The sequence below is a fragment of the Prorops nasuta genome, unplaced genomic scaffold (genome assembly GCF_024137725.1).
Source record: "Prorops nasuta isolate Cenicafe-Biocafe unplaced genomic scaffold, Cenicafe_Pnas_1.2 PNAS00002, whole genome shotgun sequence".
NCBI lineage: Eukaryota > Metazoa > Arthropoda > Insecta > Hymenoptera > Bethylidae > Prorops > Prorops nasuta.
Window position 1 is genome coordinate 7,141,713 of NW_027116799.1, and position 19,300 is coordinate 7,161,012.

The window sequence follows — 19,300 nt, forward strand, 5'->3', positions numbered from 1 at the left end:
CTTACTTGCACTGCGCAATTGTGTACAGGTGTATTATGTATGTAGGTGGGCAACGTTTGTTGGCCCCGACACAACTCCACCTCCCTCCCCCCCCCCCCCCCTCCACCCTCCATTACACTGTGCCACCACCGCGTCTTCAGCCGCGCCTTTATATTCCGAAGTTTGCGCGATACGATACCCAGTCGCGGAAAGCGACTGTTTGTCGAGAAAAGTCCGCGCGAGCTCCAGTGGGGCAGGAGAAATAAATTAAAAGGTGGGGGGAGGGTCCGGATAGTACGCAGTGACTTTGGCTTGGCAACCGGGAAAAGTGGCGAACTGCCCGAGGCTCCTAGTTACCCCCAACCCAACATCCCTCGCTCGCAGTACTCTTCGTTCTTCTGGTTCTTCGTTAGCGGTTTCGAGAGAGTAAAGTGCCGGGGAGTTAGCTAATTGGTTGAACGCCTCCGGCGGCTGCTCCCGGAATCCCTGAGATACCGTCCCTCTCCCCCCGCCCTTCCCCTCCCACTCTTCTCGTTACTCCACCACCAAACACACACCTTACTCCCCCCCCCCCCCCCTCCGTCCCTACACCTTTTCCTCTCTTCTCTATCGCTCCCTATATCTGCCAGCCCCATCTAGCCACATCTCTCCTCGCGCGTTATCTAAAATGGAACTCTGGCAGGGGATGGACTATACTTATATACTCCGGTATACTATAGTGTACCACTACACACAGCGCCCTTTTACCACAGATTGCAAAATCGCGTTTTCGGCATTCCCGAGAAAAAAACCGACACTCCTGCAAGTCCTGCTGAAAGTGCTGGAACTCGAGGAGTTTATCGGACAAGTTTCACCACTGTCCAGAAAGTCTAAGGACTATTCAGGTCCGAGCTGTGATAAGGATCGAGGATCTCTCACCCTCGGAATTTACGCTCGACTTACCGGAAATCGTGTTTTCTCCGGTAATTTTTTTGCATGCACTGGATAGTTCGATTCGTACCATGTTTATCGTTTTTAATTATTTACCATTTTAATCGATACGCGCTGCGAGTTTTATTTTTTGCGATCTTGACTTTTTATCGGAAATATTTTACTAAAATTATTGGCAATTCGTGGAGTTTTGTTTAATAATTAAAAGTTTCTTACTTAGGGGGATGAATGGATATTTTATTGGAAAACTTCTCGCGTTTTGTTTGCATATGGTTTTGAAAGCCCGCGCTTTTCAAATGAACCGCGGCTGACTTTACGCACCACACGCAACAGACCCTCTGCTGCCATCTGGCGTCAGTTTAGAGCTAACAGAGTAGGAGTCAGGACTCAGGAGACATGACACTCATGACAGGACAGATATTTGTTCTCCATCATACTTGCGCATGTGTCGCTCACTAATGCTTGATACTGCTTAAATTTCTGAAAATGAGCTGTAAAGTGAAAGAGCGACGACCAATGTCTAATATTGTGCTACAAAATTAATAACACTTTTACGCTAATTTTGCAGTACTCCCAGGTTTTATAATTAGCAAGAGAGTTTACCAAATTTAGTAAGGCGTCATCGACATTCGTACATCGTTTAAAATTTCATTGTTGAGAAGATTGTGATCGTACATTTAGTCACAATTGTTAAACAAACGGAACAGAACAGAGGTTCGATTATCTTGTCAAAGCAGCCTTAATCCTAACAAAATAAAATTCATCAAGGATAACCCCAGTATTGCAAAAGTGAATAACACAGAGAAGAAAATGCCAGCTATAATTGTAGGTCCTCCACAACGCAGTGAACAAATGTGGCAAGCGCTAAAAACTCACATAACGCGAGAAAGAAAGCGAAAAAAACAAGGTGGGTTAAAAGAGAGTATTGTAATTTGGTAGTGTTTACCATCGGCTCTCTCTTAAAGCGAAACCTGTTCATTTTTAGAACAAGAACAGGATGCTGAAGAAGAGCGACAGAGAAAGGAAAGGGAGCGTCAACAGAAGCAAGATGTTATGACACTTGGTGAAACACGGGAGCAGATATCTAATTTGGAAAAGGAATTGTCTCAATTGAAAGACGAGAAGCATCAGTTGTTCTTGCAGTTGAAAAAAGTATTGAACGAGGATGATAATAGAAGAAGGCTAATTAAAGATAACAGGTGTAGAGTACATCTAATTATATATAAGAATACATGTAAATGGACTTTCATTTTAATTTTATTTTAATTTGTGTACAGTGTTTGCTCTGATGTGTTAAGCTCAGTAGGAGGATATCCAACCACTGGACCTAGAGTCGTACATCCTCAACTATTCTTACCAATACCACGTAGCAGTAGTCCAATTTATAAAGTGACACTAGCTGCACCGACCCATCAGTTAATGCCTAATGTACATATTCATAGTATCTAAATACACATCCATCTATAAGATGCTTCCCATTATTTTATTTCATTATTTCAGTGTCCTGTAAAAAGGAGCCATAGTCCATCGCCACCACCAACAGCATCACCATATCACCCTGGATATGGCTATAAACCACCACCTACAATTCCAGCCTACAATCCACCACCACCTAGTAAGTCTAATTATACCAAATGAAAACTGAAATTCTTTATTACATAAAGTTAATCTTTCAAATAGACAAGGATTGAGTTAGCATTCTTATTTTAAAGAAAGGTTATTAAATGTTTTCATTTTTTACTTATTTAGAATCAGAAGATGCTGCTAGGAGATCTAGTGATTCTCGCGCCGTTCTTTGGAATAGTGAGTGAACAAGCTATCATTTTGGCTTCAAATATTTCGGTGTTGTGCTATTTTGTATTAATTCATCATATTATCTTATCAATTGTAATTATTTAAATTTCCTAGAAAATAGTCAGTATTCGGCATCGAATTTTTATTCGGCACCTCCAGCCCAAAGTGCGTACAGTTATCCAACTTCATCTTCTCAACCATCCAGAGAACCAGAGCCTTCGAAACCGACATACTTATCGAGCAGTAGAGGAGGATTATCCACACATCCAACAGGTGAACTTATTTAAATTTCTTGATTTATGATTAACAAATAATCGCTATTCTTTAATAGATATTAAATTTAGCATTCTGTATTGCAGCATATGTTACCAATCTTCACTCACTGGAGCACAAAGGCGCGTATGCGGAGGATAAATTTTATTTGAGACCCAGTAGTCATGTTACGGTTCACGGAGGAGCTATACCAATTCAGCAACCTCCACAGGTATATTTCTTTTTCTCTTAATTTGACAAAAGCTAAGATGATTCTTACTAAAAAAAATTTCAGGGAGCAAAGACTGGTGGAATCACTTCGGGATATCCAGTTAGGGCCCCTCAACCTCCGCCACCAGGTCCGTATCCTCCACCACCTCCTGGAACTTACGTTAATGCATCCACTGCAAACGTTCCTGGCCGTCTTTTATATACGCAACCTGGCGCACGTTATCTCCAAAGGGAAGCATGAACAAAGCTTATCAGGAAGTGTTAGAAGAACGCCAAAACTTTAGGATTGTCCATTTACAATAATTATTAGCGCAGATTAAAACCATGCTTAAAAATATACCGATTATTAATCATCTCAAATATTGTATTAAAAAATTATGCTAATCATACCATGTAACAAATGTAAATTTACAATCCAGCTCTAAGATATTATTGTTTTTGCATTTGGGTTTCTTGTAATATACGAAGCGTATGATGTATATATTTATAAAGAATTTTCTAAAATTCAATATTGACATACTTTTTTCGCAGTCCACTACACTTATAAACAAAATTTAAGCTTCACCTTTATTTTGTTAAGATTACAATTTTTTTTTTGTTACAGTAATTAAGAAAAAATTACTTCAACTTATATGAAAATGTCTTTATTATCAACGACATAAAATGTTTAAGACTTACAAAATCAGAATACTCTTTGGGTTCGTTGTCGTTATATTAAACATAATTATCACATTTTTATAGTAATAGTAAAAGATAAAATGTATAACAAAATGTAAGTTTTAATACTTGTAGGAATAATAATAAGGAACTTTTTACATCTTCAGGAGCTCCACCTTAGTTCTGTGGTCTTGACTAAATAAATGGGCTCGGAGTTGCATAAGACCAAATACAGAAGCATTGCACAATTTGCATTCAATTAAGTCGGGTACATCTCGATCACGTCTTCAAATAAAAAGACAAACTTATTATAAGTTTTCACAACACAATTTAAACTATTGTAAATATCGACTTACCCTCCTGCCAATTTTCGTAAATCTGCTAAATGGTCTTCCATCATTTCAGCTTTGTCGTCACGGTTTTCTAACTCTAAGGCATAGTGTAAATTATAAATATTATTTCTAACAGCATTTTCTTTTCCTGGAACCAAGAACAAAGACTCGTCATAAATGCCCCATTTCGAAAAATTATCGACTGTATCGAATTCTTGGCTTTTTCTTGTCTTATAAAGTAATTTTTCTAACACAGCCTTGACTCTGCTTTGACAGTTGATGATTTGCTCTGCGTGGTCAATTTCTGAATTACCATCATTTAACCGAATTCCCGTATTCATCCAATGTCTTAACTTATTAATCTGCATCAATCGAAACAATGTATTACGACGAATATAGCTTAAATGTTTCAAAACAGTTTAATAGATTAAACGTAAAACAATACACTTACATTTTCTAAATCTTCCATAGTAATTTCTGTATCGAATCTAACTTCCACATCGTGTTCTGGATAAAGACTCTCTTTGGTTCTAGGATCATACCCCAAGCCGCATAATGCGCCGATATAATTGGTTCCGCGAATGTTGCGTCGTAATTCTATGCACGGCGTGAATATTAAAGTTAAAATTGCTGGAAGACCCGGAAAATTGGGTAACAAGGACGTATTACGTAGAGACAGTTGAGCTCCAGTTATATTTTCGTTTACACAACTAGACACCAAAAGTCTATCATGTCGATCGGTTGGTTCTGGATCCAATATAACCGAATTTACAGATTCACTTTCAATTCTTACTTTTTTCCCTTGACTCATGATCGCCTGATGACGAAATTCTACCTCGAGTGGAGAAAATGGCCCCCGCAATTGTATTTTCTTTGTGCAATCTTCCAGTTTTGGCGGATTTGGATAATCAGTTATAAAATTTGTCTCATCATACTGAAATTTCTCGAGAGCATTACGTTCATCCTCTTTGAGCATTTCGTGTTGCAATCTCAGATTATGGTTATACCTGGACAAATATTCCTCCTCCTTCGCTAATGCATACCCCTTATCCACCAGAGTTTTATTAAAGCTGATTAGAGTATTATTATCTTTGGACTTATGCATTAGCTCTATTCGAATTACACCGTTAACCACAGAATAGATTTTTCCTATCAACGTTGCCGTCGGTTTTATTAAACTAGACAGCATTTCTAAAGCTTCTTCGCCCCAGTCATCTCTAAACATCCGGTCTATACCTGGCCTCACTAGTGCTAATTCGCATTTCATCGCCAACGCGGGGATTTCTCTTAATTTATTCGAGTTTGGGATTTTCACTAAACGTGAAATAGGTATGGTTTCATGATGGCCAGAGTCGATAAATTGCACACCAGCACTTGCCTGACCTTCATCCAAAGAATACCCTTCAATAGTTGCCCGATAATACTGAACTTTGTCCTTCGTGTTTCGCGGTGCCAGAACCAAAGTTTTTAGAGGCGGCGGATTTTCGAAATTTTCTTGTGATTCTATCAATTCGGCGATCCGTATATCAATCTCTTTCATTGTGTCATGATACCTCTTACTCTTTACTTGTACCCAAAAACTGCCAGGAGTAATTATCTGTAAAAAATGTTGGTAACGTAAATTATCATGAAGAATTAGTTGTTAAACGGGATCCTTCAAACCGATATTACTCAATGTTATTTGAAAACCTGTCAACGATACGGCATTATTGAACCATCGATTGCAAACTCATTATAGTATTTTAGTGACGTGACGAGCTGTACTTTCTAGTAAAATATTTAGGTTTAAAAAAAACCAGAACACAAATTTTTAATTACTTTTATAACTCGTCTTCTTTTTCTTGAAAATCTAAACATTTTATTAGAAAGAATAATTCCCTACATGACTAAAAAGCTATAATAAATTGGAATCAACCTTCAAATAAGACCGTATTGTTGATACACATTTTCTTCTTTAATGTCGGTATGAGGAATATCCTGTTAACTTAGAGAGATAAAACTTGAATATGAAAAGTACCCTTGTTATAATTATATCAATTATGGAAACGTTAAACGGCGGTAATCTTGGCAAAATATTGGACAAGGCCAAATTATTCACTTGCTGATTCGATGGTTGAAACAAGTCGTACTCCTTTATTAAACCTATTTCTTTCGCATATTTGTTCGCGGAGTATTCATCCAATACATCTATAATTATAGGCGTATTATTATGTCTTAATTTCAGAGCAAGATACATCGAATCAGATATTTTCGAGTTAGCGGAGTGAGAGTTGGGATAGCTTTCAATTTGGCTAAAGTGGACATATACCCTAGATTGATTAAATTTCAAAACGATTTTTTCTCTCAATGGGTCTATTAAATCCGAAAACATAGCTTGAATTCGCTTGGCGTATAGATAGCCTGGTTGATTCGATGGCCAACCTGTCAAATAGACTGTTTTCAACGGGTCTAAGCCGTATACTATTTTGGAAGAGCCATCCTCCTGTATCTCTGATGCTGCTTTCTTCAAAAAGTAATTAGGATAAAATGCTCCAGCAAAAACAACCTTCAGAATAAATTTGCGTTCTTCGTCATTCCAAACTACTTTATGCCTACCAAATGTTTCAGTAATACCTATCATTTCTAATCTCTTTGTCAAATCTTTTACAAGCTCTTCTACCTCCCGCAAGACTCTTATCTGTACAAAGTGCCTCCTGGCCCAGTTCTTCTCAGTTGTATGGTTTTTGAACCGGCTTTGTCCTTTTTCGTTTCTCCAAATTTTATATATATTTAGAAATGATACACCATCAGAACAGGATTTTTGAGCATACGAAAATTTAATTTTGTACGCCAATAGTTTCTTTTGAAACGGATTGTCAAACATGTTTCTCACGGCCATACTAGCACCAATAATAATCGAGTCCCTTAAAACGCTAAAAACGTGTCCCAATACTATCATCTTTGCCACTTTAATATCCAACGGCAAATTCGCCATTATTCTACCAAGATCAGTTAACTCTCCGTCATAATGGCCCATATCGTCGGTCCTATTCAAGAGAGCACCAGCTTCTTTCAATCTTAATATGGTACGTTTTAAATTTTTCAAACTTGGTGGATCAATTGCGAGAGCTAAAATCGCTTTCGGCGGTCCCATGTCCAGCATTTTAGCTTGAAGTACCAAGGTTTCCAATGGTGCTCTCAATATTTCTGGCTCTACATCCTCGGGTAATAAATTATCATAAAGATATTTTGGTATGAGCCTATAAACACGACCTTCCATCACACGACCAGCTCTTCCTGCACGTTGTACACAATTGGTCTTGCTCGCCCATGTGAGCTGCAGACTTTGAAAATTATTTATTGGATTTGTTACAAGCAGTTTTGTTAAACAAAAATCAATAACATATTTAACGTCAGGAACAGTTATACTGCTTTCGGCTATATTTGTTGACAAAATTAACCGCCGATATCCTGCAGGAGGTTTAAAAAAAATTTTTTGTTGATCCTCGTTTGTGATGGTGGAGTGCAGGGCAACAATATCCCAATTTAATTTCTCATTATCTGGTTGGACCAACAGCTCGTAAAATTCTTCAATTTCATGGATACCTGGTAAAAATATTAAGACAACGTGTCTTTCATAATTAGTAATGCATGCTTCCGGATCCGATCCCATCATTGTTTTCATATCAATTTCATCAAAAATTTTTATCAATTGCAAACAAAAGTTCATCAAATTACTGGATACTGTAGGCTTTTCTGGACAGACATCTGGTATCTTGCCTAAACTTGCTAATTGACATAAATAAAATGGCGTAGTGCTGAACCTGTTTTCTTTAGCTATATCCACAGTGGGAGCTGGTACAAGCTTGTTGCCCAATGGAGATGAGAAATAATTTGCAAATTTTTCTATATTAAATGTGGCAGACATAAGGATTACTTTGACTGCTCTAGAATTAGTTCTTAACAATCTTCTTACTACAATTAATAGAAAGTCCATCTCCTGATCACGTTCATGAACTTCATCTAATATGACATGAGTAAAGTCTAGCATGTTCTTCCTGTTTATAAGCTTATGTAAAAGGACACCTGTTGTGCAATAAGTCAGTCTTGTATCTCTTGAAGTCACGTTACTCATGCCCACTTGATATCCAACTAATGATCCACATGGCCAATTTCTTTCTTGAGATACACGTTTTGCGATACTTATAGCTGCGATTCTCCTTGGCTGGGTAACTAATTTAAAAAATGATAAAGGTAATGTTTGCTAGGACCAAACCTTTTTAAAAATTAAGTGAATAATAAACTATTACCTATAATGTTGCAGTGCTTTCTTTGTTGATAGCAATGATCCAATATGAATTGTGGTACCTGTGTGGTTTTACCACAACCGGTTCTTCCATCAATAATGACAACAGAATTTGTTTCTATCATAGAAACAATTTCTTCTCTCTTTGATGCAATAGTTAAATTATTTTGAGGCCTATGGTCAAATTTGTAAGTTTTATACAGTTTATTTAAATCCTCAGCATGAACATCATCAATTGGAGGTGCTGTTCCAACTGAAATTTCATCGAGTTTAAAATCAGCCATAGATTGGATGAATTGCCCTGACTACAAAAATCAATTAGCATTGAATACATGATACGATAACTGTAGAAATACTTCAAAATGAATAAAAGTACCTGTAGCAACATTTTTTCTTCATGCTCGATATATTCCTTTGCATAATTAGCATTTGTATCCTCTTCCGCTTTTGCTTGAGCAAGCAATTGTCGTTCCTTTTCCGCATTTTCATTATCATCGTTAATAATCACCCTTTTCCTGCTTGTACTTGGTATTATGATTTTTTCACTATTACCATTGAAGAAATCAAAAATATCCATTTTATAAATTTAGATAATCACGGTATTTTTTGCAAAATTATTTTAAATGCGCAAAATGTTAACTTGTACAACGTCGCAATAGTAAGAAAATACCGCCAAAACGCTAACCAAAAGATTAAGTAAAGATTGTTACTGTAGTGTAAGTTACTTGCGATTTCACTGTAACTTGATGCATTTGCTTCTTTGAACTGAACAAACGAGTCAAACGACCAATGAAAAACCCGCTCAGCGTACTGTTGCTTCTTTTTATATACACATTAGTACCCAACGCTCCACGACTCCACGAGTATTATTTGTATACAAACCATACTAAACACAAAGGCGGCGCACGCAACACATACAATTTATTGCAGCAACGGCAGCAGCAGATAAGATCAGATGGTAAGATGATCTACCTACCTAGCCGACTGCTCAACCGATTTTTCTCTCTCTTTCTCATTCCCTCTTGCTCGGGAGTCGGTAGGGGGGGGGGTCTATTTCGCCCATTTCACATTCCATTCTCTACATAATACTGATATACTGCATATACAAAAATACATATAAGAATTAAAAGAATCCAAACGATGGTGTGTGAGTGTGTAGCAGTGTGTGGCGTTGTGTTGAGCCGATACCGCTACTCACTGGCCATTGGTTTAGGTCGTTTAGGAGTTTAGAACCGCTATAAAATGTAGAAATTTGTTTATTATCCACACAGTTTCCTTAGGTAACACATTTTCACTTTATTCTCAAAATTTTGTAGTATAATTGGTGTAATTTAGTAATTTTTTTAATCACAAATATTGCAGCAGGTCTTCACTGTCACATTTATAAGAAAAAAAAAACAATAACATAAGAATGACAAGTACAATAAAGAAAGAGTTGAAAAACGTAAAACCGTCTGGAGAAAGTATTAAGATAAATGAAAAAAAATCGTTAGTATCATGATTTTATAATAATAACATTAAGGGTTGACAAGAGATAATATTTTCATTGATATTTATGTTTATACATGTATTTTAGGAATTGGTGGCTGGTCTTTGGAATAATAATTATTCTCACAATCGGTACGAGATTTTATAAGGTTACAGAGCCTAAACATATCTGGTAAAATTGATAATTCAATATTTAAAAACCATAGCTTTAATTTTACAATAAATAACTATTTTTATCTTTAGTTGGGATGAAACACATTTTGGTAAAATGGGAAGCTGGTACATCAATAGAACATTTTTCTTTGATGTGCATCCACCACTTGGGAAGGTAAATTTGTAGATTTTTTTAAATTAATGCTGTTAATTTACATATGTATATATATTGTATAGAAATTTTTAGATGCTGATTGCTCTATCCGGCTATTTGACTGGATATGATGGAACATTTCCTTTTGAAAAGCCTGGAGATAAATTTGAAAATGTTCCATATGAGGGAATGAGATTGGTAAGAAAAAAAACCTTTCTTTATTAAAAAAAAATTTATTGGTTATAATAATTGTGTTCAATTCATAGTTCTGTACATTTTTGGGAGCAACAATTGTTCCACTGTCTTACCTAATTGTATGGGATTTGACTAAATCTCTTAAATCGGCTGGTTTCGCTGCAATGTTTGTTTTATGTGGTATGTATTTTAATATTATTATTAAGCAACATTTTCTATACTCGTGTTACATTAGCTTCTATTATGGCTAATATTTTACAGATATTGGACTTCTGACGCTGAATCAGTATATATTGCTGGATCCTATACTTTTGTGCTTTATGATGTGTGCAACTTGGGGAATGACTCATGTCGAATCACTAAAGTATGAACCATTTTCCTTAAAATGGTGGGGTTGGTTATCATTTACAGGTGCTTCTTTAGCATGTACAATGAGTGTTAAATTTGTTGGACTCTTTGTTGTGCTTCTCGTAGGATTTTTTACAATTTATGAATTATGGAGGGAACTAGGAGACCTATCAAAACCTATTGTAAGTAATAGTACATTTGGTTAAAACTTCAAGCATTTTATTTAAGAAGTATATTATTTCAGTCTTATGTGGGAAAGCATCTACTTGCCAGATGCTTTTGCTTAATAATTCTGCCAATTTTGCTCTATATGACATTTTTTTATATACATCTGAGTGTTCTAAACAAAAGTGGAAGTGGAGATGGGTTTTATAGTTCTGAGTTTCAATCTCTCCTTGAAGGTAATTCTTTGTACAATGCGACTATGCCAAGGCAGTTATCTTATGGTGCTACAATTACATTAAAAAATCACCGTACTGGTGGTGGTTATTTACATTCTCATTGGCACATCTATCCAGAAGGTGTTGGTGCTAAGCAACAACAGGTGAATAATAATTTATTTTTTAAAGCTACCAATTATTTTGATTTGTTAGATAACAAGGTCCTCCCATGTTGTTTAGATTACAACATATTCACACAAGGATGACAATAATTTATGGTTGGTAAAAAAGTTTGACACTGATGAAATACCACCTGAGCCTGTATTAGTGAAGCATGGTGATTTAATTCGCTTGGAGCATGTTATCACACGAAGAAATTTACATTCTCACAAAGAAATTGCACCAATTTCCAAAAAACATTATCAAGTTACTGGCTATGGAGAGGTAGAACTATTTATCAATCTTTTTCAATATAAAAACAAGATCTTTTTATTATTATAAAAAAAATATAATTTTTTAGAACGGTACTGGCGACGCTAATGACGTTTGGAAAATTGTTATATCAAACGGAGGAGAAGGTGATGTAGTTGAGACAGTAACAAGTAAATTAAAATTTGTGCATTATTTGCATCATTGCGTATTAACGTGCAGCGGAAAGACTTTACCCAAATGGTTCGGTACATTAGTTTTTACTCACTGTAACTTGTCTTAAGAAGATATAAATAATTAATATTTACAGGGGATTCAATCAGCAAGAAGTTTCTTGTAATCCTAATATGAGAGATAAGAATGCTTTGTGGAATATAGAAGACAACAATTATGCTAAATGTAATTATGAAAAACTAATTAACCAATCAATTAGAATTTTGTACAATAATAGTATTTATTTTAGTGCCGAATGTTAGTTTTAAAATTTATGCTCCTGGATTTCTGGCAAGATTTTTGGAATCGCATGCTGTTATGGTGCAAGGAAATGCAGATTTGAAAGTTAAAGAGGGTGAAGTGTCTTCACGCCCATGGCAGTGGCCAATAAATTATAGAGTAAATAAATTACAATATGTTTTAATCACAAGAAAAACGAATAAACTAAAACAATCATTTAAATTAATTTTAGGGTCAATTCTTCTCTGGGAACAATGAAAGAATTTATTTACTCGGCAATCCTATAATATGGTGGGGAAATATTGTGTTTCTGGCAATATTCATATTTATTTACATTCATGCTTGTGTGCGAGAGAAACGAGGATGCACAGAGAGCCCTATAGTATTGAAACAACGAGAAAAAATCATGCATGCCGGAAAGTGGCTATTTGTCGGCTGGTTCTTGCACTATGCACCATTTTGGACAATGACAAGAATTTTATACTTCCATCATTATTTCCCAGCTTTAATTTATAGCTCAATGTTAACTGGAATCACACTAGACTTCATTCTTGATAGTATAATCACGTTGCTTCCTAACAGGATAGGAAATACTATTTATCATATGATAATTGGGACAGTCATATCTGTCACAGTTTACAGCTTCTACTTATTTTCTCCACTGTCTTATGGAATGAACGGACCTCTAGCCCTGGACCCAACAAGTCCACTTCATTCCCTCAGATGGATGGATTCCTGGGAGTTTTAGCTATTAATTACTATGAACAATTGGTCGTTAAACTTACTATAATTCATCGTGTCACAAATACAGCAATTTGTAATACTCTGTTAGTTTTTAGATTATTTATATAAATTATTTTTATAAATTATTTTTATATCGAAGAAAGACTTTTACGTAAATATAGTGAAACATGAAACTCAATGAGCATCATTATTACTACATATTATAATGATAAGTTGTTTAGGTAGATGAGCTTGATAAAGAGAATAATAGGGAAGAGGGAGAGTTGAGGGCGGAGGGGGGGGGGGGTAGTTATCAGTTCACAGCTGTCCGAGCCACGTGTTGGGAAGCGATTTGAACAAAGTGACGCCTTCCATGGATCATTGTTACGTCCGGTGGCGAAAATGACACTGTTCAGCATTACCCGACGGTTCTCGGTTGGGAAATCACTACAGAAATCTCAGTGAGCGTCGATGGCAGAGTCGGATACCACGAGACGACGGTTCAACATTGCGCAGTGCAATAGCTAATGCGATCAATAAGAAACTCAGCGAACGATGGTTAAAAATCAACGAAAGAAATGAGACAATCTTCATTAATACAGAAATTGAATAATTTCAATGGTGCGTATGCACACACGGCACACATACACGTATGAATCTCGCACTATTCTTTTTAAACATAATATTGTAATAACGTTCTCGTTAACTACATATTTTTCTCGTCGATTCCCATTCAAAATGTATGAATTATTTACTGGATCATTATCTATGTTCTACACTTTTTTAGAAACATCACTGTTAAGTTCCTTATCGATTATCACGACGTTATCATGTGTCAACGTTGATTCGTATTGAGATAATTCGATCGATCGGCTCTAGCTTACTAGGTTTTATTTTGCTTTTCAATTTTTTTCTTCTCAGAATAGAATTGGAGCTCGTACGAGAAAGATATGTAATTTGTGATTTTTGTATTCGAATGAAAAAATTGTACCATTATAAACGTCACTTTGTTGTAAGCTTATATCGCCCTGATGGTTTCTCAACTGGTGATGTACTAGTCGTGCTTGTGTCGTGAGATGCCAGTTAAGTGCCCACGTCGTTTTTCAACCAAAAATGTCGAGTATTATTTTGTAAACATAACAAGTTTTGCACCTTTGTCGTGTTTGTAGCGTACCGGAAGTAACGATCGCGCCAGAACATGGTATAAAATTGGACTTCATACACGAGAGAAAAGGCGTGAATGTGTATCTCGATTGAGCCGGCTCGGTCAATCTCAACTAGCCTTCTCAAAAACATTGCCCTTCCTCGTGCTATAAGAGCGCTTGTAGATTTTCCACACAAGCACAGGAAGCCTTACAGACAAAAAATACAAACTAACACTACTAGCTTTTCTATTTTGAAAATTATACGTTTTTATGATTAGTTTATATTGCTTCATTGTTACACATCATTGATTTTGTAATTTATTTTGTCGTAAGAGATATAATTCGCATAAGCGAAAAACCGGCTCTAATTATGTTAGATCCTTTAATCAATACAGCATGGTAGCTAAAGACTAGTGACTTGATAATTGGCTTGTGTAACATGAATGGGAGTTTGAAAAAATGATCAATCATGTTATACAACAAATTACGAATAAATGAGTTTTATTCTACACTAGCTATTGTAGCAGTCATTATTTTTAGTCTATTTTCAAATGAGGAGCAGCGCATAGTGTAGTTTATATGTATACCACTTATGGAAGAGCATCTTATAATGGCAGGAAGTGTGAATTAGTTGGAGAATCAGGGTCATTTGACCATCAGTTGCGTCACTCAGATCTTTCCGTGACCTCGTCGAGTTCATTGAAGCCAAGCTCTGTATAAATATCTATATCCGACAGATTGTTATTGAATAATATCACTTTTATATATTAGAGTAATAATGTAAATTTATTTTATAGATTTAACTTGAAAAGAGAGGCCTTTAAAAATCGCCAAGTTTCGCCTTATGCGAGTTTCACTGAAATATGCGAAGGAGTATTTTTCTGCTTTTGCTGATTTCAAATTGTCTTGTGCAATGGGTACTCTGCGAAAAACTGGTGAAAATTTCTCAGCATCCTACAAACGTTCTGCAAGATTTTCATGCTTATGGAGAAATTTCAATTGTACACTTCAACGTTCCGATATGCACCGCAGTTGCGGAATTCAAGTAAGAAAATGCAAATTAAAGAAAAATTTTCAAGGAAATTTCGATTGTGTGTAAAATTGAATATTTTTACAGGTTTACAGTGAAAGAGGAAAAAACTGGAGGAATAGGTAACTGTTCGCCGAGGGATGTTTCCGTATTTGTGAAATCTGGAAGTTTGCCCCTGGTTAATCCGGATGGATCAAAGGTCGGGGCAAAACTTATGAGAGGGAGGAGACAATATTTGAACTTAAGTATGGAGAGCAGTGGAGACAGTAATATTATACGAATTATTGCCCCGCCACCTGGTGATTGGTATGCTATTGCATTTCGTGCTTGGAAGGATCCTGATGCTGATAAAATCAAACAACAGGGTAAAATATAAATCAATACTTAAAAAAAATTATATACGTGAAACCAAGCTAAGGGGAAATAAATGTAAGGAATTAATTTATTTTAAAATAAATGGACAAATTTTTGCAGGTCTTGGGGCATCTTGTGACACAGTTTTAGAAGCAGAATTATCAGTTGAAAAATCCTCGAGAACAGTTTTAATGGACAATAACAGCAAATACTTGGCGCCGTTGAACAATACAGACAGATCTTTTGTATTGCAACTTTTACTCTCGAAGGATCACGAGCATCGAGAATTCACCGTAAAATCATCCTGCGAGGATTGCAAACTTTCTGTCCACATTACTGCCCAGGATAATCTCGCCAGTGAGATAATTAACTCCACACAGGACACAATTATACCGTTCAAACCTTACGCAGATACCTTTCACTATGTGATATTACGCTTAATCTCGGGAGAAGCCACCAATGTTACTATTCAATTATTGGATCCACCGAAACAGCAAAAGTAAAGCCTCATCATTAAATATTTTGAGCTTATCAAATGAGAAATTCTATCATTTTTTAGATCCGACGGAGACAACGTGGTAGTTACGAATCTGTTTAGAAGAGTATTGCCGGAATTTTTCACCGTTGACTTCGATTATTTGCCTGGCAACGAGACTGAACCACCGCCAATTAATTTAACTACCAACTCTCTCACCGTTCTCAGATTTGAGATAAACAGAATTTACGATGTTGGTGGAAGCATTACTGTCGGTTTAAAGTTAGCAGATGGCGAAGAGAAAAAAAATATCATAGTTATTGCTTGTACCTCTCTAGGTTGGTCCAACTCAAAGCAAAAAAAAAATACTCTGACTAATGCAATTTTAAATTTTTAGGCTACCACTCGAATATCTCTAAAACCGGAAGTTGCATCCGAGCGACAAATACAACTTTACCGGATGTTTACGTGAACAGCACGGATCCTACTTATGTACATATCCCCTATCCTGAACCAGGAACTTGGCATATCAGCCTGAGAGCTTTCAACATAGAGAAAGACTGCGAGTGTGTGGAGAAATGTCTGAACGAGACTGTATGTGAAAATTGCAGCTGCATGAATGCGACTTTCGGTCGAGTGGAGGCTATCGTAGCTTCCTGGCCGTGCATAGAAGGCCAATGTAACTCTTGGGGCAAGTGTGTTCACTACATGAGTGGAGGAATCGTGTTTTCTGCCTGTCATTGTAATGGGGGCTATCGAGGATTCGATTGTGCCGATGATACCTACGTACTCAACAAAGCTGCAATTATCGTCAGACTCTTCTTGCTCACTTTTAGCAATATTGCCTTCATAGGTATTGATGAGGAAACCTACCAGTGATATATATATGTTATGCTTTATCGATCTACATTCAAATTGTATTATATAAAAATTAATATTTTTTGCAGCTTCTATATACGTGGCATTTCGTCGTAAATATTACACAGAAGCGATTGTTTATGCCGCAGTGATGTTTTTCTCCACGTTTTACCACGCCTGCGAAGCTGGGGAGGACCTATACGGTGTCTGCATTATGAAATTGAGTGTTTTACAGTTTTGCGATTTTTTCAATGCACTTTTGTCAATCTGGGTGACCTTGGTAGCAATGGCGTCCTTCGGCCCAAGGCTCACCGCATTCTGCCAAATTGCCGGTGCTGTGATTTTGGCAATGGGAGCGGAAATGGACCGAACTGCTCTTTGGGTTTTTCTTCTACCGGCCATCACTGGCACGACTTTAATCGGATTATCTTGGGGAATGACCTGCAGGTCCAGAAGAACTCTTAATTATCCCTCCCATCCTTACAGGTAATCTTTTCTATTGTTTATATTGCTTTTTTGTCTACTTTTTCAAATAATTTAAACATAATCAATTTATCTTAATATAATTCATTTTTTCTTCAGAAACATCCGTTTACCAGCTGGTCTATTTTTGGTTTTCTTAGGCTTGATATGCTACGCTTTTCTGCAAACTCGCAGAAACTACTACATCATTCACAGTTTGTGGCACGTGTGTGTTGCAATTGGCGTTGTATTGTTATTACCCAAACGTCAGTACATGAAATAATGTCAACAGTGAAGGGCTTGAGTCTTTCTCCAGAAGTCTTCGTAGAAATTACTATTCTTTTAAATTGTACAAGTTGATAGATGTACACATGTTGCGGATTCAAGTTTGAGAATGTTTTCATTCTCCTCTCGCGATTGAATCATATTAAATTTCCTGTGTAAAAGAAAGTTGTCACTGCATGTGAAAGTGTAGAAGAACATTAGTCTTGTCATTTCACGCAACAGGAGATTCACTTTTACTTATGCCTCTGTGGCTCATCCCTCCCACCCTCGTTAAAAAGTGTAAAACTAAAGAATTTTGAGTACGAGCTTCTCTGAGAAACGTCCTAGATATTATCGATAAGTATTAGAAATAAGTCTGTAACAAAGAACTGCGTATCTCATAGAGAGGTCTCAAAGAATACAAGGCTGGCCCTTAATTATTACAGCGTTATAAATATTCACAAAACGCAGTAATAAAAACTTTGATCAACAGACATATCTCACTAATGTAAAGTGAGATTTAATTTTACAATGGCAATAAAAGCAGTTTTATCACATCCAATCTGTTTTTTTTTCCAAAGCACAACGATCTAGTCTCTAGTGATATACTATGTTTATGTGTAATAATTGAGTTAAAAAATTTAGTTTATATAGTACATATACAAGGTTAAAGGATATAAAGAAAATATGCAGGCCTCTTTAATATATGTATAACAAATATAATATATTTTTTTCTATGAAATTTTACAGGGCGGGCGAGGTTGTGAGTGTAGGTGCGCGAGTATTGGCGGAAGTAGTGGCAGATACGATATTGGAGATGAGAGTCAAAATGGTTTCCATAGAGAATCCACAATGTTGATAAGCTCTGGAACAATTTCTGCCTGCTCTGCCAGCCTCAACGGCTTCTTGGATAGCTGTTCCTTGCATCGCTGTACGGAAAACTTGATTATTCGTAATGGCGTCGACCATCCTATCAAAGGAAGTTGCTTTTTCCTCCTCTTTGGCATCGTCGGCGAGTCTGACAGCAGCTGCTGCCTGCTGGGAATAAGTGCAGACCGCTCTCTGCATACAGGATGTTGTGTCAATACCGTGACGAGCCAACGCATCGTCTAATTTCGTCATTGTCTGAGCAAATCCATTATCATCACCTAAAATTCGTCCATGAATACAATCACAATAGCAGCTACAACTCAACGCATTTAATAATTTAACAAATTAATCAATTTACTTCTCGCATATGCTCCGTAGGAACCAGAGAGCACGTAGAGTAACTTGGGAATTATGAGAATGGAACCGACACCGATGATAGCTCCAAGAAGAAGACCACCAAGGTCTATATTGGCTGGTTGATAGGGTGAGACACCGTAACCCTGTACACACCGTATTATATATATTTTTTGTATTAATAAAGTTTACATGTAAACAATATAATTAGATTTGCAATTTTCTTACAGATCCTGCAGCTCCAATATTAGTGAAGCCAAAGCGAGGCTCCTGGCTTCTATCGGTAATATCGTTCGTTTCCGTTTCCACTCTCCTTGCTGGTCCATTTTGCTCCACCTGAGACGCCATTGCAACCTGGTCCTCAGCTTTGGACGCCTTTGTCTTCTCCAAGTAAGTCAACGAGCTTGGCAGGAACCTGACGAAGGATCACCCAGACAAATATGTAAGCCAAAGCAACATGGAGGGACTTTTGTGCTTGCATTTTTACGTTTAAAGAGAACACACTATCACGGATGATGCTCTGTGCTAACTGTACAGGTCATAATTAAGCTTTTCGAAAACCACTCACCCTCCATCATCGTATTTAGGTCCGCAATGCGCCGACGCGATGAGGAAGAAGACGAGGCAGATTTGGAGATTCTTCGTTCTCCACATCTCGAAGGTCAAAGGTCACTGATGAAACGATGGAAGAAAACGTAGTCGACT

General features: G+C 36.7%; 4 protein-coding genes across 8 annotated transcripts; 2 read left to right on the forward strand and 2 right to left on the reverse strand.

Annotated features, from left to right (window-relative positions):
• Positions 1-1,309: 1,309 nt before the first annotated feature.
• LOC136777603 (G protein pathway suppressor 2) lies at positions 1,310-3,673 on the forward strand. Its single transcript, XM_066734038.1, has 8 exons — positions 1,310-1,816; positions 1,895-2,108; positions 2,187-2,337; positions 2,410-2,546; positions 2,654-2,712; positions 2,818-2,976; positions 3,063-3,187; positions 3,251-3,673. Exons 1-8 carry the CDS (start codon positions 1,720-1,722, stop codon positions 3,425-3,427), a joined length of 1,119 nt encoding a protein of 372 aa, XP_066590135.1. The 5' UTR covers positions 1,310-1,719; the 3' UTR covers positions 3,428-3,673.
• Positions 3,674-3,819: 146 nt separating this feature from the next.
• spn-E (spindle E) lies at positions 3,820-9,310 on the reverse strand. Its single transcript, XM_066729392.1, has 6 exons — positions 8,837-9,310; positions 8,465-8,765; positions 6,193-8,387; positions 4,627-5,772; positions 4,200-4,537; positions 3,820-4,128 (listed from the first exon to the last, which is right to left on the reverse strand). Exons 1-6 carry the CDS (start codon positions 9,035-9,037, stop codon positions 3,999-4,001), a joined length of 4,311 nt encoding a protein of 1,436 aa, XP_066585489.1. The 5' UTR covers positions 9,038-9,310; the 3' UTR covers positions 3,820-3,998.
• A 253-nt stretch (positions 9,311-9,563) lies between these two features.
• Positions 9,564-18,223, forward strand: twisted (Protein O-mannosyl-transferase 2). Of its 5 annotated transcripts, none has more exons than XM_066740825.1 (14): positions 9,564-9,740; positions 9,823-9,948; positions 10,037-10,120; positions 10,192-10,276; positions 10,349-10,453; positions 10,522-10,630; positions 10,712-10,980; positions 11,043-11,342; positions 11,419-11,622; positions 11,699-11,850; positions 11,918-12,006; positions 12,071-12,219; positions 12,293-13,404; positions 18,122-18,223. In XM_066740825.1, the coding sequence occupies exons 2-13, from the start codon at positions 9,872-9,874 to the stop codon at positions 12,806-12,808; spliced, it is 2,139 nt and encodes a 712-aa protein (XP_066596922.1). In that variant the 5' UTR covers positions 9,564-9,740; positions 9,823-9,871; the 3' UTR covers positions 12,809-13,404; positions 18,122-18,223. The 5 variants fall into 5 exon arrangements, with proteins under 5 accessions (XP_066596922.1, XP_066596908.1, XP_066596916.1 ...); XM_066740811.1 differs by lacking the exon at positions 18,122-18,223 and adding an exon at positions 14,726-14,861; XM_066740819.1 differs by lacking the exon at positions 18,122-18,223 and adding an exon at positions 14,726-14,861 and having other exon boundaries at positions 9,826-9,948.
• LOC136780546 (uncharacterized) lies at positions 18,116-19,290 on the reverse strand. Its single transcript, XM_066738986.1, has 4 exons — positions 19,164-19,290; positions 18,824-19,010; positions 18,600-18,741; positions 18,116-18,519 (listed from the first exon to the last, which is right to left on the reverse strand). Exons 1-4 carry the CDS (start codon positions 19,247-19,249, stop codon positions 18,116-18,118), a joined length of 819 nt encoding a protein of 272 aa, XP_066595083.1. The 5' UTR covers positions 19,250-19,290.
• Between the last annotated feature and the right edge of the window lie 10 nt (positions 19,291-19,300).